The sequence below is a fragment of the Balaenoptera acutorostrata genome, chromosome 20 (assembly GCF_949987535.1).
Source record: "Balaenoptera acutorostrata chromosome 20, mBalAcu1.1, whole genome shotgun sequence".
In the NCBI taxonomy this organism is placed as follows: Eukaryota; Metazoa; Chordata; class Mammalia; order Artiodactyla; family Balaenopteridae; genus Balaenoptera; species Balaenoptera acutorostrata.
The window spans coordinates 5,490,044-5,517,205 of record NC_080083.1 but is presented as its reverse complement, the minus strand read 5'-3'; the positions used below and the strand labels follow the sequence as shown (position 1 = coordinate 5,517,205).

Genomic DNA, 27,162 nt, shown 5'->3' with positions numbered 1-27,162 from the left:
TTTCCCTTGTTACTTTAACGGTATTTAAATAGGTTATATTATCACAGTTCCCCTTAAATTAATCAGAATTGCAGCAGTCTCCTTGAATTCCCTTAATTGAAACTCTTGGACAAATTATATTTCCTGTGGTTTAAGATTTGGACTATTCTGTCTAAACTATTTAAATGGTTGACTAGCAATTTCAGTAACCAGCATTACTACTAATTTGGTCAAATCACTTTTACCATAGTACCAAAAAAGAAAAGAGGCACTGTTTTGCTTACATGTTTATAGTTTTGAAAATGAATTAATGATCATTTTCTTTCTTGTTCTTTTAGCTAACAAAGGTCATTCACAGTTTTTTCACAGAAAGAAAAACAAATTTTTTTGATAGAGTAAAGTTAGTAAGTTTCTTAGAAACCCCTGAGAATCTGAACTAATGACATGACCTGGGTTAGTGGATGTGTAAACTAAATTTTATAGGAAGTTGTAAGATAGATATTCTGGTTGTATGTAATTTCCCCTTTCTTCACTGCATCCTCCACATCCAGTATAGTCTGCCTGTTAATTGTCAGTTTATCCTGTTTAATCATTAAGGGTCACTGTTAAAATATGTAGACAGTTTCTGAACTGTATTTTAGTTGTAAGAGATATGTGTGTATAACTGGGATTTAAAAAGTCAGATTAAACTCTAGTCATAATCTTAAGATTAATAGGTCTCATGTTAATGTTTTAAATTATTTACCTGAATTAATGCTTAATTTAAATGTTTTATGAGCTGTTAAGATATACACCCTTTCATATAATTTTATAAAGAAGCTGTCTAGTATAAACAAGTTTTACTAGGAACTTGTTCATTATTCAGACAGGTGTATGAAATTTTATGTTGATCACTTTAGTCATCTCTCTTCAGTATACCAAACCTAGCTTTATCTTGGAACTTGTTACTATTCATAATAATTATAATGGAACAATAGTAGAATAATGATAATAGCTAATGGTTATTGAGTGTTTATTTGTGTCAGGCCAAGATCTCATGACATTTTATGTTCATAGCAACTCTCAATGGTAAATAGTGTAATCCCCTTTTTATTTACAGATGACAAATCTAAAGCATGGAGAGGTTAAGTAATTAATTTGCTTTGAATTTCATACATTTGTAAGTGTAAATGATTTAAGCCCAGGCAGCCTGATCCTAGAATCCAGCTGTTAACCACTGCACGACAGGATGATCATGAAGTTGGAAAACATAGATAAAATTATTTTATCCTATATTGCAATATATGTAATGTATACTAATAAATCATTTATTATATATTTGCCTGTGTTTCTAGACTTGGTGATCATCCTTTATATTAAGCGTAACATTTAAAATTACTTTGTGTTAAATCCCTTCTTGCTAATTAATAACCCCATGAACAAGCCTGGCTGTTTGAAACATTGCGAGTTTGTGTTCTGCACCCAGCAGCTTGATGGCAGCGGAGACTTGACCTTTCTAATGGTAGGCCTGTGCTTCACTTCTCTATTAGTTTGCTGTTGTAGAAATTTTAATTCAAGTCTCTGTTTCCTCTATTCCTGGAGAAGTCTTTGATTTCCTGATCATGAGCAGTGATCAAACAATAGGATAAATTCTGGCTCTGCAAAAATTACTTTGCAGGCTCCACACCCAGCGAGGGTGAATGATTGTGAGAAACTGAGAATTTGGAAAAACTTATTAAATTAGGGTTGATAATGGAACCAGACTGTTGGACCTTTTTGTACTAAATATATCTGTTCCTAAAGTTCGATGGTATGAGAAAGATTATACAACTTTTTAATGACTTATTTAAAAAATTGTAAGTTACCTGTTTGTTTTTTTAGCTGTCAGGGAAGGGTGTATGAAGGCAACTGAGTTTTCAGATCTAAAATCATAATTTTTAGCATCTTCAGTTAACATAAAAAATGGACAGAATATTGAAATATTAAGCCTAAAAGAATGCAAAGAGCTACCCGAGCTGTTACTTTACGGTAAGCTATTGTGCTGTTTGATTAGAAGGAAATTGATTGCTTATCCCCTCCGTCTCTGCTTTTTCCTCCCTAGACTGTGAAAGCACTAAACCACTTAAAAGAAAACTTGAAAATCATTCACAGAGGTGGGTATGAATTGTTTATGTTTTTAGACTAGAAATTAACGTTCTTCCTTAATAGGAAAAAAATTAAAAGTTACAGTGCATTGTATAACTTTTCCTAAAATACTTGTATTTTTAGCAAAACATACTATATGTACCCTAAAACTTTATTATTAATTTAGGATTTTTTTCCCTTTGGGATTCTATAAATTTCAGTCTAACTTATTAGAATGTTGGGGCTTAGTTGAAAAATAATTATTCATTTGCCTGATAGATAATTAATGTTTCTCTGTCTATACAAATAAGGCAGGAAGGTGAACCTGTGGACCGTCAAAGAAGGATCTGCAGGATAGCACCCTCGATCATTTTAAAGGCACGCTACTGTCCCTATCAAGTGTTTCTTCTTTACTTTGGAGGATATTTTTGTAAATTGAGAAAGATTCTTTAATTAGTATTTTACATTGAAATTCCTCTAAAGCATTTGTATTTGTGAAAACAGTGATCTTGGCCTTATTTAGACACAGGTCCAAATTCAAACATTTGGTGTCTGTCTTTTGGGAGACAGTGGGATTCCTGAATTTAATTCAGCAAATAGTTTAAGTAGTTGCTCTGTCTTATTACTATGCCAGACTCGGGGTAGTGAGGCAGTGGCTTTGAAGAGGCACAGTTCTGTACCCTCAGTAAATCTGTAGTGGACAAACCCAAGGTGATACATGGCAGTGTGTGATTCAGCCTGACAACACAGGACAGCAAGGAAACAGTCATATTCAGAGATGCGAAAAACCTTGAATTCTAAGGTTAAAGGGCTCTAAGGTTGTGATTAAAGAAATTAGTAATTAGGGCATTGATTTAAGTAATTTTTATTTGAGGTTGACACTGGACCACGGAAATTAGTTAACCTCGAACATCAGAATATTTCATTTAATTTTGCCTGGCTTAATGCTTGTTAAAAATAATATTGGGTAGGCTTCTTATTTTCTCTTTTGACCTAAAATCATGTAGGATTAGGTCCCTAAACAAAATTATTTTGTTCCTCTTGTACTTCATCTTGTTCTTGTTTTGGATTTTTTCCCTCCCTTTTTTTGGGCTGTATTTGGTAATTATGGGAGTATTAACCTTAGGGCATCTGACAATTACCTTAGGGATTCTCAACAATCACAATAAAGCACTAAGACATTGCCCAAGGTTAAATAAAAGGGAAAGGCTTCAAAAATAACTTTGGTTTTCCTGTGACTAAGTAAAATGATGAATTTATAGCAGTCTTTTTTACCAGCTAGGATCAGTTAGCTTTTTTGCTGTAATTAGAGTGCTTTTGATTACACGTAAGAGAAAATCCTGTTAACTGGCTTAAACTTCAAGGAAACTCATTATCTGTCGTAGTAAGTCCAAAGATAGGGTGGCTCCAAGCACGATGTGATTAGGGTTCAGGCTCCCTTCTTCTGGCTCTGCTCTCCTTAACGTGTTGCCTCCATCCTCAGGGTAGTAACAACTAAAGCAGGTCCTGTGTCACGCCTAGCATAACAGCCTCTTGAAGAAGAAGCTGTCTCTTTTTGTGCGGCTGTCTTAGCAGCAGGGAGCTCTTCCTTACTTGTCTCTCACATTTTCTCTTGTCTCACTCACGCCCTTACCTAAACTAGTCCCTGGCAAGGAGCATGAGGCTACCCTGATAAGCTTAGACCAATCAGGACCCCGTGTTTGGAGGTGCGGATAGATGTGCACAGAGGAGGATGGAGCTCAGTAAAATGAAAGTTCCATTAGAAAGGATGATGGCATGGTTAGGAGTGGATGCTTGATAGGCAGTCAGCCGTGTCAGTGATGGTAAGCGTTCTTTTCTGGATTTTTTTCTAGGTCCCCTTCTGAGTTACAGACAGATAGTTTTGTATCCTATATTTATTTCTGTCCTTTTTATTCATGGAGCCATGACAGTGACAATGAAGTGATTCGAAGGATTGAGATAGGGACAGAGAATTAGTGAGCAGGGGGAGAGAATTGTCCAGCTAGCTGATTTGCACACACTGGCAGTGAGTTAGTTGATGGTGAGTGAGGAGGAGGTGATAACCCAAGGACCAATGTGACAAGACTGTATAAAACCTGGAGAACCAAATGGAAAGGATTCAACTTTCTCAGGTGTGCGGGAAAGCACACACACTCTGAGAATGGTAAAAATGAATCTGGTTTCTCCAGGATGACTCTTAAAGAAGGTTGGTTGGGAGAAACTTGATGAAGCCATCTAAGATCAGGAAAATCTCTCAAGGACAAATAATTATTAAGTGGATGCATTTACTGAGTACTAACAATATTCAGTTTCTGTAATAGGTGTTTTCATTTCCACAATCCTATAAGTTAGGAATTATTACTTCTGTTTTGTAGATGAGGGAATTGTGATTGCTAAGTGAAAGTTCAGGAACTTGCCCCAGGTCACATTGTGAATATCAGACCCAGGTCTTGAACCTTTGCTTTTCTGATCCCGAAGCTTGTGGTCTTTTAGATGTACTGGACTGGATACTTTCCTAAGTTAGATAAAGCTCTCCTTTAACTAAATTGTGAGTTTATAATTTGTATACTTTGCATTTAGTTGTATAATCTTTGACACGTATTGTAAAGTAGCTTAGTATACTCTTACAGATTAAATTCATCCTACGTGTTTTGACTGTTAAGTAATGAATTTGAAACAAGTAAATTAGTATGTCTCTTGATGAAAACAAAGAAAACTTTATAGAATGCCTAAATTTAATATGAGGAGTTTTTTGATAATGAGTTTTTAGCATTCAGAAAATTTTCTCATCTTCTTAGCTATCTGAATTTTAAGGACTTGATCACTTATGTTTTCTAAGGTTTTTCAGTATTTTTCCTTGAAATACTTTAGAATATAGCTCGTTTGATTGATTACTTGAACGTTGAATGACATCTGTGTCTTGCAGATATCAAACCTTCCAATATTCTTCTGGATAGAAGTGGAAATATTAAACTCTGCGACTTTGGCATCAGTGGACAGCTTGTGGACTCCATTGCCAAGACAAGAGATGCTGGGTGCAGGCCATACATGGCAGTAAGTGCAAAGGCCAAACCTTGCTTGACAGTCATTGCACAGAGAGCCTGTGCCCTTTGGTGCTCTACTACTAAGGAATCTGCTTTGGTCGTGCAGTTTCACCATACTAGAATATTCTCCTCTTCCACGAAGACCAAACTCAGTTCTAGCTCTTCTGTGAAACTTGGCGAAATTATCCCAGTGAACTCCTGTTTCATTGTCTTACTGTATTCCTTTTGTCTGGCACTTAGCATTTATGGTCTTTTCTGATTACTATTTTTTCATTATATTCTAGTTAGTTCTCAGAAGGCCTCTTTGTATCTCTAGACCCCCATATGCTGTCTTGACTGTAGGAGGTACTATTGTAATAGACATATTGATAATGTAAGTGGTGCTATTTCCGGTTAGAGAAGAATGGGAAGCCGAATTCCTCATAGAACTCAGTATGTCTCATAGCATGTTCAGAGGTAAGAGAAACTCACTGACACGTGCAAGGTAGAGGCATTAGTTATTTCCCAACCTGGAGTGTCATAATACCTGCTGATGCATAGGAAAGCTACTTATACTGATATGTTTATTTTGTAACCAGCCAAAATACTGATCTACCTCTTTTTTTTTTTTTTAATTAATTTATTTATTTTTGGCTGCGTTGGGTCTTTGTTGCTGCTCATGGGCTTTCTCTAGTTGCGGCGAGCGGGGGCTGCTCTTCATTGCGGTGCACAGGCTTATCATTACAGTGGCTTCTCTTGTTGCGGAGCACGGGCTCTAGGTGTGCGGACTTCAGTAGTTGTGGCATGGGATTAGTTGCTCCTCGACATGTGGGATCTTCCCAGAACCAGGCTTGAACGCGTGTCCCCTGCATTGGCAGGCGGATTCTTAACCGCTGCGCCACCAGGGAAGTCCCTACCTCTTTTTTGAATAGGTTTCAGATGGCACTCAAGGTACCATTCTGCAGGTAATTTTTGCCTTGGCATTCCTCATATTTATTGGTCTTTCTCATATCTATCTACCTACCTACCTACCTATAATCATATTATATATATTTTGTTACTTTTCTCATGTTTATTTTTGTTGCTTTGCCTAGAACTATATCAATGTTGAATGACAGTATTGATGGTAGGATTCTTATGTTGCTTGACTTGAAAGCAAATGTCTTTTTCTGGTTTACTAAGTGTATGTGTATATATCTGTGTGTGAGAATGTGTGTGTGAGAGAGAGAATAAGAATGAATCAGAAATGGCTATTAAATTTTATTAAATGCCTTTTTGGCATCATTCAGTGTATGGTAAAATGTTTCTGTATAGCTGTTGATATGACACATCATAGTAACATATATTTCCTGTGGTTGAACCGTTCTGGCATTCCAGAAATAATCCCTACATGGTTCATAGTTTATATGTTTAATATATTTTTACATGTGCTATGTTAATATTTATGATTGCTACATAAAAATGTTTGAGATTGGTTTATAGTGTACATTGTAAAGGTTTTAGGTGGGTTATGCAAGTTTTAAAAATCAAATTGGGAAAATTTTCATCTTTAATTTATTCATACAGTAAAAAAGTATTGATCACCTAGTGATCAAAAACATAACTTTGGCCTCCTTGAGCTCAGAAAATTTTCTCCAGAGCTCAGAACAGTTGTGATAGTATAGTTTTCTGTTCTTTGAGGCTGAAATCCATCTTGGCCAGGAGTCTTTGGGGAAAGATACATAATTCTTTTTTTTTTTTCTAAGATTTTTTTTTTTTTTATGTGGACCATTTTTAAAGTCTTTATTGAGTTTGTTACAATATTGCTTCTGTTTTATGTTCTGGATGTTTGGCCGTGAGGCATGTGGGATCTTAGCTCCCCGAACAGGGATTGAACCCGCACCCCCTGCATTGGAAGGTGAAGTCTTAACCACTGGACTGCCAGGGAAGTCCCTATAATTCTTTGAAAACTGTGAAATTTTACTGTTTCCTTAGCGTCGCACATATGCGTGGGTGGGTGTGTGTGTGCATGTGTATACATATACATACTTTCCTTTTCTTAGTTGTTTCAAGTGTTGGGTGTCAGAGCTGTTTACTGCAGTGCTTTAAGTACCAAGTATGTGGCAGTTTTAAAATCTGTCCAATCTCTTTAATACACCTCCCTTCAAAAGGCGGTGGCTAAGTACAGCCTTGAGTGTGGACTGAACTTAGTCACTCACTTCTCATGAATAGCATGTGGCAGAAATGACAGTGCATCCCTCTGAGAGTAGGTCATAAAGAGGCATGTGGCTTCTTTCTTGTTTTCTTTCTTGGATTGCTCACTCTGGGGGAGGCCAGCTGCCATGTTGTGAAGACACTCAGGCAGCTTTACAGAGAGACTCACGTGGTGAGGAGCAGAGGCTTCCTGCAGTACTGTGTGAGTGAGCTTGGTGACGAGACCTCCTGCCCAGTGAGGCCGACAGCCCTGGCTGACCTCTCAGTTGAAGTCTCATGAGACACCCTGAGTCATAACCAGCAACAGAAATGCTCCCTGGAGCCTGACTCACAGAAACCTGAAATAATAAATGTCTGTTGGTGTCAGCTGTTAAGTTTTGCGGTGCTTTATTATACAAATAGCTAACCGGTACAAAGTGATTCCTGTTAATCTTTTTACTTACTACTTGCTTTCAGAGCATTTTAGTCGGTACGTTTCTGCCTTTTGGGACATATTAAAATTCTTCTTTTAGCGTGATAAATGGTCAATTAAAAAATGAAATATTGGAAGAGGTCTGTTCCGTATTATAATTATATTTGTTCAGCACTTTTTTTTTTAACTGTTTATTTTTCAATTTTTTTTGTGTGGGGCTGTGCTGGGTCTTCGTTGCTGCGTGCGGGCTTTCTCTAGCTGCGGCGAGCGGGGGCTACTCTTCGTTGTGGCGCGTGGGCCTCTCATCCCTGTGGCTTCTCTTGTTGCAGAGCGCGGGTTCCAGGCGTGTGGGCTTCAGTAGTTGCAGCACATGGGCTCGGTAGTTGTGGCTCGCGGGCTCAGTAGTTGTGACGCACCGGCTTAGCTGCTCTGCGGCATGTAGGGTCTTCCCGGACCAGAGCTCGAACCCATGTCCCCCGCATAGGCAGGCGGATTCTCAACCACTGCACCACCAGGGAGGTCCCTCTTCACTTTTTTGCCACTTTAATCTAAAAAAATTGAGGAGTTCAAAATTTGAAAACATTGAGATTGTCAATTTCTCCTTATTCCTTGGTTTTTATTTTATATACTTTAATACAAAGTAACTTGAGTTGTGTATTTATTATAAATTATATGTTTTGGGTGTAAAATTGTTTTATCTACTACTTTTTTGCTGTTTTTGTTAATGTTATAGACCCTATTCTCTAAGTTGATACTTTGCTCTTGTAGTTAATTTTAAAAAGCTTTTTGTTTTTCAACTCCGTACTTCTGGCTTAGATTTAGGATACAGGATCTTTAATTAGTTTCATGGATCTTAAATCTCTACTCCTCTCAAAGAATACTTTTCAAAATATTAAAAATATTACACATACAAATAAAGAACGAACATGTGTCAAAAATATATTTAACTCATTAATGAGAAAACTGGACAGACAGGTTAGTGAAACTGGCTCAAAGAACATTTGCATAATTCTGTATTTATAGTCACTAAAGAAGGAATATTGCAACAAGATGGCTACTCAAAATATAAATTTGCTAATTATCGCCAGGTCAATAAAATAATAACTTTTGGGGTTGTTGGACAGAAATCATTTGCATCCCTACCTGACAAAAATCTGCAGGTTATTGTGTAACTTAAGTGTCTGGGCCCTAATGGAACAAGTACACTTACACAGTCCTCGGGCAGGCTTGCCGGTGCTCCACTGTGACACTGAAAGGAAATGGAATCCTTTTTTGGATTTATTTCCTGGTGTTGGGTAAGTTTTTCTAACACACATATGCTAGACATTACAGCTGTTTGTGACGTAAACATACAGCAGTTTTAGAATGACATTAACATCGTAACCACAAATAATAGGTGCCCATTTTAAGCATACAATTTGAATTTTGACAAATGTAGTTAGTCATGTAATCACCACATCAGTCAAGATATAAAATATGTCTCATATTTTATAGGATCATTGGTCCTATTTTCTGTCACTGTTGGTTAGGTTTGCTTTTCCTCGAGTTCTTTAGAAATGCCATCCTACAGTCTGTGCTTGTTTGTGTGTGCTTTCTTTTGAAGATGTATCGATGCTATCCGTGTGTATATGCCGTTCAGTCTTTTTATTGCAGAGAAGTTGTTATTGTATCAATAGACCACAATTTATTTATCCATTCTGCTGTGAGTATCTTGACACTGCTGAGTCTTTTAGTACCTGTTATGTTTCTCCATTGATTTAGATCTTCTTGCTGTCTCTCAGTGATGTTTTATAGTTTTCAGTGTGGATCTCTTGAGCACCTTTTGAATTTATTCCTGAGGAATTCATGTTTTTTGATGCTAATATTGTAAATGGGATTTTTAACTTTTTCCCAATATTTTGCTATTATTCTAGAGAAATAGAGCTGATTTGCATATTTTGACATTGTGTCCTATGATCTTGCTAGTTTCACCATTAATTTTAGTAGGGATTTTCTAACTAAACAGTTGTAGAAATCCAAATGTTTCTGAGTAAAAGCCGTGCTTTTACCCCCTTACCTTTTTGTACTGGCTGGGACCTCCAATATAATGCTGAATAGAAGCAGTGCCTTGTTCCCAGTATTAATTAGGAAGGACGTGTTCTGTATTTCACCACTAAATATGATGTTAGCTGTAGGTTATTTTACATGCATTTTATGAAATAAGAGGTTTCCTTCTCAGTATGCTAACAGTTGTTGAATTTTATCAGATTCTAATCCTACATCTGTTGAGATGATCGTATGATTTTTAAAATTATTCTATAAATATGGTACATTACATTGATTTTCAAGTGTTAAGCCCATATTATATTCCTGTGATAAACCCCACTTGATTGTGATATATTACCACTTCATATGTTGCTAGATTAGATTTGCTCATATTTTAACAATTTTTGTGTCTGTATTTATGAGGGATATTAATTGTCTTGTAATGTTTTGGTCAGGTTTTCATAAATGGCTATGCTGGCTTCATAAAATGGGTTGAGAGGAATACCCTCCTTTTCTGTGTTTTGAAAGTAATTTGAGTAAGACTGGTGTTATTTCTCCCTTGCATGTTTGAAAGAGTTCACCAGTAAACTTACCTGGGTCTGTACTTTGTGGAAAGGTCTTTAATAACAAATTCATTTTAAAATTAAAAAAGTTTTGCAGTTATTCAGATTTCTACATTATTTTTGTAGGTTTTCATTTTCAAAGAATGTCTATTTCATCTGTTTCTGTAAGATCAATAGTAATGTCCCCTCTTTCATTCTGACTTTAATAATTTGAGTCTTCCCTCTCTTTCTGTTGGTCAGTGTAGCTAGAAGTTTGCCAGTTTTGCTAATCTTTCCAAAGAATCAACTTCTACTTTTGTTGACATTTTGTATTGATTTTTGTTCTCTGTTTCACTTAACTTCTGCTTTACGTTTAATTACTCCCTTCCTTCTCCTTGCTTTGAGTCTAGTTTGTTCTTCTTTTTCTGTTTCCTTAAAGCTGTCAAGTTAGGCTGTTGATTTGCAATCTGTCTTCTCTTCTAATATATGCAATTACTGCCATAAGTCTCCCTCTGAGTAGTACTTTCACTGCATCCCACAAACTTTGGGTGATTTCATTTTGGTGATTTCACTTTCATTGAAATTGAACATGAGTACTGTGAAATAATTTACTGAAATTATTTCAATAAATAATTTCATTGATTACTTCATTTTGTAACTTCATTTTATTAATATTTAGTTCAGAATATTTTGAAATTTTTTCTTGAGACTTCTGTGATCCATGTGTTTGTTTGTTTTAATTAATATACTTTTACTTTTTTTTTTTTAAAGTATTTGTTTATTTATTTATTTATGGCTGTGTTGGGTCTTCGTCTCTGTGCGAGGGCTTTCTCCAGTTGCGGCAAGCGGGGACCACTCCTCATCGCGGTGCGCGGGCCTCTCACTATCGCGGCCTCTCTTGCTGCGGAGCACAGGCTCCAGACGCGCAGGCTCAGTAATTGTGGCTCACGGGCCCAGCCGCTCCGCAGCACGTGGGATCCTCCCAGACCAGGGCTCGAACCCGTGTCCCCTGCATTGGCAGGCAGACTCTCAACCACTGCGCCACCAGGGAAGCCCCATGTGTTATTTAGAAGTGTGTTCTGTTTGTTTTTCATTTTTTCTTGGAGTATGGTTGCTTTACAGTGTTGTGTTAGCCTGCACTGCACAACAAAATGAATCAGCCATACACATACAGATATCCCCTCCTTTTTGGACTTCCCTCCCATTTAGGTTACCACAGTGCATTAGGTAGAGTTCCCTGTGCTATATGGTATGTTCCCATCAGTTGTCTATTTTATACATAACATCAATAATGTATAAGTGTCGATCCCAGTCTCCCAATTCCTCCCACCCCACCCCTTTCCCCCTTGGTATCCATACATTTGTGATCCATGTGTTACTTAGAAGTGTGTTGTTTAATCTCCAAATATTTGGGGATTTTTTAGATATCTTTCTGTTACTGATTTCTAATATAATTACTTTGTGGTCTAAGAACATGCCTTGCATGATTTCAGTTTTTAAACATAAAGTGTTTTATGGTCCAGATCATGGTTTATATTAGTGAATGTTCCATGTGAGCTGGAGAAGAATGTGTATTCTGCTGTTGTTGGATGGAGTATTCTCTCTTGGTTGACTATCTGGGATTTTTATGTAATGTGTATCTTATCAGGTAAATAAATGTATTTATAACTAAAAGTAAAAGTGAGGCGCTTCCAATGAATATTTACGCAACACAGTACTCATACTCAAAACAAAATGCACAGGTCTCCAAACTAATTGTCGCTGACAGGCAGAGAACATAACACAGTGGCCATTATGCTTCTCTGGACGCTTCTTTCAACAGCAGTTACTGTCAGTCTTAGCTAAGGATCCATTGTCAGCTCTGGGCTACTGATACCCTCTCTCTCTTTTCTTTTCTATCCCTGACACACTATGTAAATAATGGTCCCTTATTTCAAGGAAATGTAAAAATGCTCCCTTCATAGAAATTACTAAAAATGATTTTTGCTGTTTTTATGATAGGATAATATATTATGATACTGGCAATGCCTTAATTTGGTTAACAATTAGACTAATTGACAAATATCTTTAAAGATATAGATGTAAATCTATTATCTTTTTTTATAATTTATTTATTTTTGTCTGTGTTGGGTCTTCGTTGCTGCGCGCAGGCGTTCTCTAGTTGCGGCGAGCGGGGGCTACTCCTCGTTGCGGTGTGCGGGCTTCTCACTGCGGTGGCTTCTCTTGTTGCGGGAGCACGGGCTCCAGACACGTGGGCTTCAGTAGTTGTGGCACGCGGGCTCAGTAGTTGTGGCTCGTAGGCTCTAGAGTGCAGGCTCAGTAATTGTGGTACACGGGCTTAGTTGCTCCCTGGCATGTGGGATCTTCCCAGACCAGGGCTCAAACCCATTTGCCTTGCATTGGCAGATGGATTCTTAACTACTGCGCCACCAGGGAAGTCCCGTAAATCTATATCTTTAAAGGTATCGATATTTAGCTTTATGATAAAGAGTGAGTGGAGCAATTATAATAAATTTAGCTCATACTTGCTTTTGTGTCTCAAATATACTGTGGTATGTCCTTATTCACTGAAGCAAAAAGTGATAAGATCCGAAAACTTAGTCTTTTTTTTTCTTCTTTTTACCATTACTTGCTACTAATCTGGCCCTGTAATTCTTTATGTTTTTCCTTTTTCCTCCCCTTTTCTCCCTCTGTCTGTTCTCAGCTTCAGTTTTGTAAACTCTTTCCTGTTACTCCCAGTCTGTCCCTAGACATGGATTCCTCTAGGAGTGTGCTGGCGTTCTGGCTGCCTACCCAGCTCCTGCTTCCGTTACTTGCTCCTGGAGGGTGTGTGTAATGAATGACTGCGATTTCTCTTTGTGTTTTAGCCTGAAAGAATAGACCCAAGTGCGTCACGACAAGGATATGACGTCCGCTCTGATGTCTGGAGTTTGGGGATCACATTGGTATGTTCGTGTTCACTCAACCTTGTCGTTGTCGTGTTATAAGACATTTAGAGATAAAAGAAAATTTAACCACAACCAGTCTTTCACCACTCATAAGAACATATCCGGTCTCTTCTAGTCTTTGATTTTATATACCTGTTTCTCCCTGCCCCCCAAGTGTAGAAAAACAAGTTTTTATCTTAAAAATCAAGCTAGAGTTGATTATTTCCCTTGTGGCTTTGTGAAGCGCCTAGGGCTCTTTAAGGTAGGGGCTCTGGATCTCTTGGCCACAGATTCTAGGAGTCAGAACTGCGCTCAGAGCAGGAACGGGGAGGCCAGCTCACCCGCAGTCGGTGCAGCAGTGCAGCTGCATCCCTATCTCAAGCCAGAGTCGTATGTCCAGTGATACTGTGGACAGTGTGTGCATTAGGTGCACATACTTATATGTATGAAGGTAGTTACATACTACTTGGAATCTTCTAATCACCGATTAGAAAAGTCACAAATGCTGAAAGTAATTCTATTGTTGAAGGACAAGAACCACCGAGGTGACAGTTCTCAGTGAATGCCTTAGAACAACACTGAGCGAGAAGAGTAAGAAGACTACTTAGTTTGTAACTAACAAGCACGATGAAATATAAACTGTCTCACCTGTGGACTGTATTGGAATTTTGGTTCTATTTTAAAAATAGATTTATTTGCTGATTTCCTTATTACCAAAATTTGTTTTGAAGTTTTAGATTTATTTTCTTGTGCTTGCTGTTTTACCAGGGCTGAATGGCACTTTTCTGATCTCAGACAGAGCAGCTTCTTCCACATTGGAATTTTCCATCATCAGTATAGGTGGGGCTGTGTCCTGTTTGGTAGGCAACCCAAAACTTTTCCTCCCATCTTCAGTAAGACCCCAGAGCCCCGAGACACCAGGTTCAGAGCAGTGAACTTTTCCTGTAGCTTATTAAATAATCTCCATTTGCTCATTGGCATTATAGGGTGCTAAGATCCTCTTCCTGAGGATCACACACCCTTGTGAGCTGTCCTTGGTGCGTCGCTGTGCCACACCTAATGAATTCTGCATCTAGAGACACGAAGGCTGACAGCTCAGCTCTGCACAAGGCTCCATCTGGTTTCCCTTGTGACCAGACGTGGGAGACACCTCGTGGAGTCTTTTCTCAGTGTGAAGCCACTAACCAGAAGGGATTCCTTCCCAGTTAGTCAGGAGAGAACACAGAACTTGGGAATCTTTTAGGTCCGGTGACTGGAGCAAGACCTATAGCTACCAACTGAGACAACTGTTTGCATATAAGGGATAGTCACGATTCAGAAATACCTATCTATATCCAAGCCAGTTATGCTTAAAAAGCAACTTTTTACTTTATTGTAAAAACAAAATTTTGTTCTGTGAAAGGTTTTAACATAGGAATATTTTTAGCAATTTCCTTTAGTACCTCTGGCTAAACTTTGTTTAAAAGCAAGGCGCTCAGTACTTATAATTGCTTTTTAATTTTTCATAGAGACATTATTTTCATATAATTTTTTTAAAATTATGAGATGTGTAAAATTAACTTCTAAGATTCTAAGTCTTTCACCTTATGATGTTGTATGCTACTGTTTCCTTCTCTTATTAAAACCTGTTCTCAAGAATGAATCTAATGAAGCAATTCCCATTGCTGTGAACAATCAAGGAGGTTTACTTCTTCCCAAGCGTTTGTATTTTTATCAAAAAGAAACCTCAGCCAAAGGAGTGGATTTGCGCATGTGTGTGCGTGCCCACCTGCCTGCTTTCCCACAGGCACATGTGCAAGTGGAGACGGTGCTGAGCTGGAGGAGGCCTCTTCTGGGGAAGAAGGCCCTCCCGTACCAGCTTCCTGTCGGAGGATGGCTTTATGGTTGCTTGCTCGCCTTCCTTTCAGTGTGCAAACTGGTACTTTAATATTTGACTAAACTGACAAAATCAAATCTCAGTGGAAGAAGCTCCAAAGCCGTCTTCTCAGATAGTGCTCTGTCTGTCATGTGCCATCTCTGAGAAGTTTGGGGTCGCCTGTCAGCGCACGTAAAATGGGGTTCATTTAGGCCATGCTGCAGATTTAAGCCTAGTTCTTGGAAAGAGCACAATTTCTAGGTTTCCATTGTCCTCAGAACAGAGTGGGAGAAAGATGAGAATACAATTCACAAATATGTTTGACCTGTGGCAGATATGGACATACTATCTTGATTTCTAAATATCCTTTCCACTTAGCCTTAATAATTCTGAAGATTGCACCTCAACCTGATCTTGATTTGAGTCAAGGCTTTTTCAAGAGTTTTGCTTGGAGTTTAGATTTACAGTGTGGTCTTTCCAGTGAGGAGTAATAAGTACTGGATTAATAAGTAACGCCCAGTGTATTTTGCTTTTTCCTCTGTGTTCTCTTTAGTACGAATTGGCCACAGGCCGATTTCCTTATCCAAAGTGGAATAGTGTGTTTGATCAACTAACACAAGTTGTGAAAGGAGACCCACCACAGTTGAGTAATTCTGAGGAAAGGGAATTTTCCCCAAGTTTCATCAACTTTGTCAACTTGTGGTGAGTATTTGATTTATGAATGCTCAAAGACATACGGTGCGAGGACAGTGAGGTAATCACTTAATCTTAGCAACAGTGGTACTTTATCCTGGGCAAGGGGAGCCTTCGTCATACCGCTCTGTCTTCTCAGCCGGGACTCTGGTCACTGTGGCTACGTGGAAGGCTCCAGCAGCCTGGCGAGGCGTCGCTCTCTTACTCTGCTACTCAGGTACTGATGAAAACCAGATGTGGGCGGTGGAGAAGCTGCTGCCTCCAGATTTCTAGTACCTTGTACAAGAAATACAGCCTAGGTGAGACTGATCATCTTACTCTGATGTGGTTCTAACAATGAAATTGTACCAGAATCACTTGGAAGCTTTTACTAAGTTAAGATCCTGCCAGATCAGACTTTCAGGGGTTGCTCTCTGCTCTGACCTGACACGTAACCCAGCTGGGTGTACGTAGTAGCGTCAGGCCCAAAGCTCAGTTGGTAGAACCATATACTGGCTCACGGAGACCTCATTCCAAGGAACCTTATTCCAATAAAGTTCCTTATTCTAGGAACCCCACGCCTGATATTGTTCACTCCCCTTTTTACAGGTGTGTATGTGTTTGTAGCATGTAAGAATAAATATACACTGGTATGGCAACAGGACAGTCGTGCCTTGTTATCTAAATTTTAAATAAAACCTGTTTTGTTATCATTTGAATATTTTTGATAATTATTCTGTTTATCCAACATGATTTAAAAGTAAAATATATTTATGAGCAAAAAACCAGAGCATTTTGTATATTCTTCTTTTCATTCTTGAAAATGTTTTTCTTTTTCTTAATTTTTTCTTTCCAGGAATGCTGTTTCTCTCTACTCTTAGGTCCTGTAAGACTAAGACTTAATGTTTCACGGTCTAGCATTGCCCTCTTTTTGAATATGTAGAAAACATTTGTTTGACTCCAGTTTTCAAGTCCCTTTCATCCTCTCTAACCAAATTCTACTTTTGTGTTGGTTTTCAGAGGGGAGAAGAATACCTCAAGATTTTTAGATAGAAGAGGGCCATAAGGATGACTCAAATCGGCTGCTTTTTCCTTTTAAAAAACAATCTACTTTTACCAGTTTGCACACATATATACAGTATATAATTGCAACATGTGATCATTTTATATATTCCACTTTAATGAAATATTTGGTTAAAAGAATCTGTGTGAGTCATAGAGCATAATATCTAAAATAATCACCTGGGAACACTCCACCAGGACTGCTTTCTTCTTAATTCCTGATCTCTCTATTGGTTTTGTTTTATATGTATATATATTTATATTTACTTTTTATTTCTGTGTCCCGTGGTTCAAGTTCTCGCCCATAAATAATGGTTATAGACTTGAATCTCACGTTGTTTTCCCTGAGTAGGTACATAGTTCCAGCTCATTCCAGATCATTAAGGTCTACAGTTGAAGTATTATCTGTTTTTGTGATATGCTTGTATCAGCTCTCCACATTTGTTCATTCTCCCTTCTACTATCCCTGAGCATTTTCTGTTATCTAACCTGGATCATTCAGATTCCTATTTGGTTTCCTCATAATCCAATATCACCTTGTTCCAAGCCATTTTCCTTCTTTTTGTCACAGCTGTATTTTTTTATGATGCATGTCTACCCAATCATTACTTCTTGTTGAAAACTGTTTAGAACGTGCCTTCTTAACGGAGTGCTATCACCCCTAAGGGACAAAAATTTGTTCTGGAGAGCCAGAAAAATCTTGCATAGTATAATGGTTTGTAGCAGATATGCAGTATTTAACTTTCATGGGAAGGGAGGGTCATAATGAAAAAATGATGAAGAAGCATGAAGTCTAATGCTAAGAAAAGCAACAAATGAAAACCTACCATATAGCTCAAGGAACTCTACCCAGTGCTCTGTGGTGACCTAAATGGGAAGGAAATCCAAAAAAGACGGGATAAATATATACATAAAGCTGATTCACTTTGCTGTACAGTAGAAACTAACACAACATTATAAAGCAACTATACTCCAATAAAAATTAATTTAAAAAAAAAAAGCAACAGACTAGAACATAAAGCTGCTTTTAATTGAGATGAGATTATGGAATAGTCTAAAATACACTTAAAATAAGTATATTTAAGATGCCCAAGGAAGTAAAGGTGTAAGTTTCATTAAAACTGAGGAAGAAGTAAACAGAAATGAAACAGTTGGATATGAAAAGTAATTAGAAGGCTTGGAAATGAAAAAACATAGCTATTGATACAAAGATACAACAGATGTGATGTACTCTGGTCTGGAAACACTTGAAGACAGAGTTGGGGAACTGGAAGATGGACTTGAAGGGTTTCTCCAGCATGATGTAGACTAATATGTATGAAAGAAAATAGTTAAAAATCAGTGAGAAGAGAATGAGTAATTCTAAGATGTATATAATGGAAATGAAAAACAACTCTGAAAGTGGAGAAACAATATTTAAGGAGATAATAGTGGAAAAGATTTGAGAATTGATCTAGGATAGGTGCTCAGATTTCAGTTAAAGTCTCTATCACGTAGGATAAATAAAGGTAAATTTATACGAAAATGCACTGAAGCAAAATTGCAGAACAATGATAAAGTAAGAGTTGGCAGGAAGAGAACTTAGAGTACCTGCAAGAATGAATGAATCAGACTGACAACAAACTTGTCATCAGCAACACTAGTTGCCAGAAAACAGTGGAGTCATAGCTCCAGACTGCTGAGGAAAAATAATTGTCAGCCTCATCCTAAAGTTTTATACATGGGCACTCAATTATCATTCAAAATAAGGAGGAAATATAGATTTTTTTTTTTTTCAGGAAGGGAAAGCCTAAGAGTTTACCATTTATAGATTGTTTTGAAAAGATATATTTGACCAAGAAGAAAAGTAAGCCCAGCAAAAGAGTGTTGCAGGTTGGTTCCCTGGAAAGCAGGCTTTGGGGACGGTAATAAGTGTACAGGAAGTTGGTTAAGTGGTAGGTAGTGATCTTTGGATCAACACATAGCAAAGGGAGGGAAAGCAGGGTTAGGCAGAAAGGGGAGCTGGGCTGCAGTGCAGCCTCAGCAAAAGCCTCCACCAGCCCCGTAGGAAGCTGTGAAGCTGGGCTGGCCCTCCAAGGTTGACTCGTATGGGAGGAGGGTCTTGGATTTTTATGCCCCTTTGTGGATCAGTCATTAGATACAGGCTGGCGCCCAGAAGGCCAGGGTGGCTCTCTTCAACTGATGCCATCCCTTAGAGGCCACAACCGAGGGCTGCCTGCTGGCAGCCCTCCCGGCAGTGGAGGAGTAAGTCCTTCATTCCTAAAGAGGGCATCTGTGTAGCACAGTGAGGCGTCCACTACAGAAGGTGCAGCTGTGAAGAACAGCACTGAGTTTAGATACAGGGGACCTGTATTGCCCAGATTCACATCTGATACTAAAAAAATGAATGTAATTGAGGTTGGAGGAGAGTGGTGATTAAGGTACGGTCCAAGATAGATCGGGAAAATACAAACAAAATGAAAGCACTTCTGGCAACATTAATTAAACAAGGTAGAATTGAAGGGGAAAGTGTCAGGAGGGCAGAGGTTTTTAATATATCAATATAGTCCTTAGTGAAGTTGTACTACTGTATAAACTTTTGGAACAAAGAACAGAATTAAGATACAGAGTGCAAAAATGTTTTAATTCTAAGGATAAGTTTATAAAATTCATATGTAGTTTATCTCCCAGACTCGCTGGATTACAAGTTTCTCTTAGGGTAGTGTCCATATATATGTGTATATATTTAGAAACACACAGATACACAGACATATACACTTACAATTTTATACTTATACATGCATTCATACGTTTAACTACCTAGTATTCTAACATGTAGCTATGCCATGATTTAATCCAGTTTTCACCAGTTAACTTGTTTCTAATTTTTCACTAATGCTCCTACATTGAATATCTTAAGGGTAAATCCTTAGATTGTAGATTGCCTAATTTTTTGTGTGTTTTTTATGTTTGGCAGGTTGTCTGCTTTGTGACTTTGTATCTGAAGGAAAAAACAACTACGTATTTGATTGTAATATTTTGTTCGTGAAAATAAAAATACTTGCGTAACTGTGTGTCCATTTTAACGATGTTAATTTTTGTGTTATTTTAGCCTTACCAAGGATGAATCCAAAAGGCCAAAGTATAAAGAACTTCTGGTGAGTCTGAGACTTTGGGAACTGGAGATATATCCTCACTCCTGAATCCTCCAGCATGCTGGTTCACTAAGCAAGCAGCCGGCCTCTCTGTCATAGACTGCTTGACCTTAATGAGTGTTGTTAAAGAATGTTTTAAAGCAAAGAGATTTGGAAAGAGAAAATTTGTAGGTCTAATTTTCCTACTAATTTACTAGCTAGATTCTCATGGAAAATTTTGGCCTTTACATGTTATAAAAACTACCCGAAGGAGCTTGAACATTCACTTTGAGGAGCCATTTTCCACTGTGTGGTCTGTGTGTGTAACACAGCCATAGGAATTTATTGTGCTTATCCTGCTTTTATTAAAAGCTCTCACACAAACTGACATCGTATGACCAATTCTCATTTCTTTGAAAGTTCTCACCCTTCCATGGAACTCGGACTTGTTAAGCAGTCTACCGGATCTGGCCTTGGTCTTGGCAGTGAAGAAAGTCCTGTGACCTAATAATGTGGGAATATTTTAGGAAAAGACCCACTTGTCACACTAGCTTCTGGTTCTCCGAGGATGTTAGGTAGAACTCCAGTCAACCCCAGCACTGACTAAACGTATTTGGTCAGTGTACTTAGCAAAGCTATGAAAGAAAAATATCGCTGGGGGTGGAGGACGAAAAAGTGAGTTTGCAAGGCAGATACAGAGCCATGGGCTTTGGAGAGCACAGCACACAAGCTCATGGGAGAAGTTTCCATTGTGCCTCTTTTGGAGTGGGGGTCAGAAGGGTCGAAACTGAAACCTTTTTGTAAGGTCCTCCTGCTACATGTGGGGAGATATGGGAGGTTGGAGTTTATGCCTGTGCCCCACGAGGAATAGCGACCGGGATTCATGCAGTTCTTCTTGGCTCTCAGATGGCGGCGGAGGCTCCAGCTATGTTTTGTGCTGAGGAACGTACCGTCCTGGTACACAGATAAGTTTCCAGACCTCACAGCCAGGGTGGCTCCTCCAGAGCCTGACACCGTGTATCGTATCTCAGCGGCTCACACCCATGAACACGTCTGCGTGGAGTGCAGACTGTGCTTGCCTTGCTACAGTCGTTTACAGCTCGACCTGGCCGGAGCCTGCAGTTCTGTGCTGTGTCGAAACTGGGAAAAGTTCCATGTGAGCTCTGATGCGAATATTGATCATTTTTCTTTTCTTTTTCTGTTTTCCAATATTCTTGCAGAAACATCCCTTTATTTTGATGTATGAAGAGCGCGCTGTCGAGGTCGCATGCTATGTTTGTAAAATCCTGGATCAAATGCCAGCTACTCCCAGCTCTCCCATGTATGTCGACTGACATCGCTGCTACGTCGGACTCTAGGCAAAAGGGCTGAGAGGAAGCAAGATGTAAAGAATCTTCATCCTGTACCACAGTGTTTTTATTGCTCGCCCAGACACCATGTGCAATAAGATTGGTGTTCGTTTCCATCATGTCTGTATACTCTCGTCACCTAGAACGTGCATCCCTGTAATACCTGAGCGATCACGCAGTGTTAGTGCCGGTCAGAGAGACCTCATCCTGCTCTTTCGTGATGGACGTATTCATGAAATGTGGAAGTTCGTATGATCAATTTGTTGACCGTGATTAGATCACATCTTAAATTCATTTCTAGACTCGAAACCTGGAGACGCAGCTACTGGAGTGGTGTTTTGTCAGACTTCCAAATGCTGGAAGGATGCGGTGACGGGTGCGCTGTGTCTGAACACAGACTCGGGCTGGAGTGAGAAGAGCGGGCACGGCCAGCGAGACACGTTGCCTTCTGGAGCTGGGAGACGGAGGAGGGGTTTACCTTCTTCACCAAGTGCAATAGGTTTACTGATGTGACATTCTGTTGCTTTACAGCCGCCGTCGATGTCTGGGGATGGATGCACTTAGCCAAATTCCTTCCCTGTTTGAGATATCATGTTAGATCAGAGGGAATTTATCTTTACCAAAAACCATGTTGCGTTCAGAGAGGTGAACACTAAAAGATTGAGACAGGACAGAACGTGTTCTTTTCTCCTTCCCCAGTCCTCTGCTCTTCGCTGGGCAACTCCGGAGTCTGCCACTTGTCAGAGAAGGTGCTGATCCTAAGAACTTTCATGCTCAGAATTCGGTGTGCTGCCAACTGGATGTTCCACCTGCCACAGACCACCTGGACTGGACGAAGAAAAGAGTGTGGAGGGCAAAGTTTACAGATGTTTTTAATCCTAGAATCTTACCTGGAACAACTTGTAGCAGCTACATATTTCCCCTTGGTCCCAAGCCTGATGCTTTAGCCATCATAACTCACTAACAGGGAGAAGTAGCGGGTAGCAATGTGCCTTGATTGATTAGATAAAGATTTCTTCTAGGCAGCAAAAGACCAAATCTCAGTTGTTCGACATCACTGGCCCAGGTCTTCAGCTTCTGCATCTCTTTGCCCACCTGTGTGGTCTATTGCCACTATGTGACTTCTGCTTAATCCAATATTTCGCCTTTTTCTCCTATATCAGAAACATTTATAATTACCAAGGATGTTCCTTACCAAGGATTTTTAGCCCCCAGTCTCTCACATGCTCTACTGTTTAAAAGGCTGAGAAGCGTGGGGCCCGGCTGATGTGGTAGGTGATGAAGGAGCATCTTTTCTAGAGACACCGCTTGACCAGAGGAGGATGGGAAACGGCAGTCTCTTAGGTGAGACCATCACCTGCAAGAATCTCGAGCAGGTCACCACCATTTCTTGGAATTGGGAGTCTACAAAAAGAGAAAAACCAGAAAACCCCCAAGGAACCCCAGAATAGTTCTAAGAGGCCGTTTAAATCTGCCATCTTCTGCTGTCCTTCTTCCCTTACCCATGGGCCGGGTCTCAGTGGTTTCCCTCTGGCCTCCCTGGCCCCGAGCGTTTGTGTGACAGTCGGTCAGGCAGCACCGTGAGTGGCTCCCGCACACTGGAGTAGAAAGCTGCCGTGGTCTGAGACGCAGATGGGGCTGCGACGGAACCAAATAGTGGTAGGTGTTGCTGTGTCTCCTCCCAGGTGACGGTCACAAACACTTCTCAACAATAAAGGGAGAATGGTGCTGTTTACGGTTACATCCCTGTAAATTTCAGAATTCACCCGTGGTTTATCGCTTTGGTCCACTTGCCTGGTTTTCCTGTTTTCTCCCCCATGGCACCTGAAGCCCAGGCTTCCCAGTGCTCTACAGGAGGCCCTGCAGTGTCTGCCTCTGACCACACCAAGCCATCCTCCTCCACCGTTCCCGGGGACACCAGAGGAATCTGCATCTCTGCTGCCAGCCTTCTGTCGGCTCAGCATAGGGTCACTTTGCCATGTACCAATGGAGATAGAAGCAATTCTGACTGTCCAGGAGCTAATCTGACCGTTCTGTTGTGTGGATGACCACATAAAAAGGCAATTTTAGTGTATTAATCATAGATTATTATAAACTATAAACTTAAGGGCAAGGAGTTTATTACAATGTATCTTTATTAAAACAAAAGGGTGTATAGTGTTCACAAACTGTGAAAATAGTATAAGAACTGTACATTGTGAGCTCTGGTTATTTTTCTCTTGTACCATAGAAAAATGTATAAAAATTATCAAAAAGCTAATGTGCAGGGATATTGCCTTATTTGTCTGTAAAAATGGAGCTCAGTAACATAACTGCTTCTTGGAGCTTTGGAATATTTTATCCTGTATTCTTGTTTGAATTCTTCCTCTATTTAAGATATATACATGGAATCGAAGTGTTTATGTAATAGTTCTATCCTTTTGCCTGCAGGTCAGTTGTAATAAATCTAGGATGTGATGACGACTTTGTAATTTGATTTTCTGAAGCCAGACCCTGAGAGGGGAAAATCAAGTAAATTCCATTAAATTATCTGTGCATTTCACATTGGGAAAAATTCTCTTCTTCTGGAAGTGTGTATGCCTTCTTTCTTTTTCTACCCCCCCCCCCCCCCTTCTTCTGGTTGCTGTTTCTCTGCTTATTCTTCTTGGAAAGAAGCTTTGCTTTCTGTTTGAGCGGGCGTGATGATGGGGTCAGTTCAGATTTGTTTCTTTCTTGGTTGCCCTGGCCTGACCCAGCATTTCTTACCGCTGAAGGAGGAGGTGCCGTGTCACGGTGGAGAGACAGCGTGTGAGAACCCGGCCTGCCGCGGCCCGACGTCTGGCCGCTGCCCGTCCTGTGGCTGCTGGGCAGGCGTCAGACATCAGCTCAGATGCCTTCGTTCTCGGCTACTCGAGAGAGCAGGGGGTAGGGAGGAGATCGGTGGGTCAGAGCCCTGCAGAGGTCAGGCCTGGGAGGTTTATGGATGGAGGACAGTGGAAATGAGCAAAAGCCTTAGAGGCCTGGAAACTAGCACAGAGAAGAGCCTGGAGCTCCAGCCCCGGACCGACCTGTTGTGCCCCCAGCTGTCGCTCGTTGACGACACCCTGACTCGTTGAACACAGACTAATCCAGCACCTTACCCTTTTCCTGTGCCTGCTGCTAACCTGATCTCGGAGGCAGGAGACACCATCACAGAAGCAGGTATGGTAGGTATCGAGCATTGTCCAAGGAAGGGTGTGGCCAGAGGAGTCCTGGCCCCTCTGGCTGAGCCTTATCTGCTGGGGAACGGAGACCCCGTGGAGTTTCCAGATCCCAGCTGAGCAGCAGCTGTGCGCAAGACAGAGTGTCGCAGGTGGACTATGTACTCCGTGCTTCGTGGACACTACCTGTGTTTGCTAACCTCAGCTTATCCTGACTGTAGCCTTCTGAAGTCAGGTGGCAGAGGCCCTTTTCAGAGATTAGAAAAATACAAGGCTCAGAGAAGTGAAGTTCTGGCTCTGATAACAGTAGGGAGGAGAGCTGAGATTCACATCCAACACTTACCATAAAAAATTACATTAATTAAAACACTGCCATCAAGAACGTGTTGAGCTGAGCGCCGGGAGATTGAACTATGGGGATAACTCCACTCACAAGCCTTACCAAGGCCTGCTTTGCTGTCTTGAAGTCCGAGGTTCTGGGGCCACACTGGGGCTTAGTGGCCGCTATGAAGGCAGCTGTGTAGAAGGTAGTTACTTAGAACTAACCAGAGAACTCTAGGTCCTAATTCTTAAGCGCAATATCTGAGAATTCAGTATAGAAGCCTTGAGGTCCCCATCAACATGATGACGTAATGTGGCAGTCACTGGGGCAGGAAAAGGACTTGAGGTGGCTCTTTTAGTATTAAAATGCCCTTTCACTTCTTGATTGCATCCATCTGTCTTAGCTGCAGGAGGATAGATTAGGGATGCAGGAAGTCTTGAAGGTGCCCGGATGCTGGCTGCCCGTCTTAGAGGTGCAGAGGTGGTTTGTGTCCCCAGCTCTCAGCCAGAGCTATATGCTCCAGTCACATCCGCAGCATCTGTGCTTGTTACTGGTGATGCGACGGGTAAAGAACCTAGAAACTGTTGGTCTTGACCTTGTTGGCTCCCTTAAATACCTTGTTAAGTGGTTTGAGGGAAAATCCAGTCAGCAATGGGTGGCTTCCTTCTGAGGGTCCACTGTAAGACAGGTGTCGTGGAAAGTTGGTATTAGACCATGTAGTGTAAGGGATGCCCATAGTCTGTGAAACATCAGCTTCCATTGTCTTCTGGGGATTTACTACAGACTAAAGTGATGTATTATTTGGTCTTCTCCATCTTTCAGGTAAATGAATATCCAGGAATTGTCATCTCAAACCTTGAAATCATCATATGGGTTAATAATTCAATATCCGCAATAACAAATTATTTCTGATGATATGCCAAAGTGTATTTATATTTCTTAAATGTAAAATGTGATTCTGCTATTTAAAATTGTCAATCCATATATAGCATAGTGTAAAGTCAAAATTGAGTCATCATAATGTATAATGAGTCAAATTTCTATCTGCATGTGAAATTTCTCTCCACATACACATTTTGCTGAAGAACTGTGAAATAGGACTTCTAGTTTTTCATAGCACTTACTGATTTAATATGAAGACAGCTCTTTGAGGTTGAAAGGGTATTGTTTCCTCAGTCTTACAGGGACTGTAAGTTAGGAAGTTAACTTACAGTTAACTTCCTAAATAGTTAGGAAGTTGCTTAAGGTCATAATCATATAAGGAATTGTACATCATGCCAAGGAAGGACTTTATCTCATAAGTGCTGGAGAACCAGATGAGATTTTAAGCAAGCAAGTGGTTTGCTGTGTTTTGTACTTTGGAAAAATCATTTCAGTGACTGTGTACGCTGGAATGGAAGTGGGGAGATCTAAGACCAATTAAGACACTTGGAATATTCTAGGCAAAAGTTGGGGGAGGTGTAGTAGTGGAATGGACAGGAGAGGATTTAAGCGACAGCTTGGGGTGGAATTAGCTAACTGGCTCCTGATGAGGGGAAGAAGGGGGTGGGGTGGGAGCCTGGAAGAAAGTTGTTTTCCGGCTTGAGTGATTAAGGTTCCTGTCCAGGATCTGTGTGCCATTCACAACCTTTCATTGTTTACCGAACCTGCTCTGCTCTGCTCTGTTATGCCTTCTTCTTGGTGTCTAAGCTTGTCCCTTCCATTTGTAATTCTTTTCTTCACTTGTCTTTTGAAAGCACCTGCTTATTCTTTAAGACCTGGGTTAAATGTCACACCCTCTGGGAAGCCTTTCCCAATTCTGTCCTCTAAGCTCTAATCACTTAAAAAAAACAAAAAACAAAAAACTCTATGCAGCATTTAATCATGTTTCATTAGTTGTCTCTTTCCTTACTCATTTGTGAGTTGAGGTCAGCCTTAGTCATCTTGGTGGCCCAACGGTGTAGTCAGTGTGGCCGTCCTACAAGGACAGTGCTTTTCAGTTAAAAAGGACATGTAAGCCTGATATTTTCACACCTGAAGGTAGCATTTCATCCTGTTGAACCTAGATGATTTTTTCCTAGAACAGCACGAAGTGAATTGGATTTACATGTCCGTGGCATATTTCTGCTAAGAGCAAGGAAGTGAACGTGGACTGTAGTTGGAGCACCACACGGTCAGTCGTCAGCAACGCAGTCTTAGGTCCTGTGTGAGCAGAAGTAGTCAACTGTCACTGACATGTACTAGTGACGTCTGTTGCTGACAGCTTAAATACCATTAACAGTACTCCTAACTGGAGTAACTACACTGGTAATTACAAAATAAAATTACGTATTTTAAAATGCTTTCCCCAGTTGGCACAAAAGTAAGGAATGTCCGAAGCACCCCCATAAAGAGAAGAAGCGGGAGCTCTTTATCCCAACCTGCTTT

At 40.0% G+C, this 27,162-nt stretch overlaps 1 protein-coding gene across 4 annotated transcripts in view; it reads left to right on the top strand.

Annotated features, from left to right (window-relative positions):
- MAP2K4 (mitogen-activated protein kinase kinase 4) overlaps positions 1-23,797 on the top strand; it is a 104,569-nt gene extending 80,772 nt beyond the window's left edge. For 3 of the 4 annotated variants that reach the window (XM_057536003.1, XM_057536002.1, XM_007175290.2), the window contains 6 exons: positions 2,060-2,111; positions 5,009-5,136; positions 13,145-13,222; positions 15,613-15,761; positions 19,885-19,930; positions 21,127-23,797. In XM_057536003.1, coding sequence (XP_057391986.1) covers positions 2,060-2,111; positions 5,009-5,136; positions 13,145-13,222; positions 15,613-15,761; positions 19,885-19,930; positions 21,127-21,240 — 567 coding nt within the window. In that variant the 3' untranslated portion in view covers positions 21,241-23,797. Of the gene's footprint in view, positions 1-2,059; positions 2,112-5,008; positions 5,137-13,144; positions 13,223-15,612; positions 15,762-15,969; positions 16,052-19,884; positions 19,931-21,126 lie in introns of all 4 variants that reach the window. The other variant, XR_009006296.1, reaches the window with a different exon arrangement.
- The last annotated feature ends 3,365 nt before the right edge of the window (positions 23,798-27,162 follow it).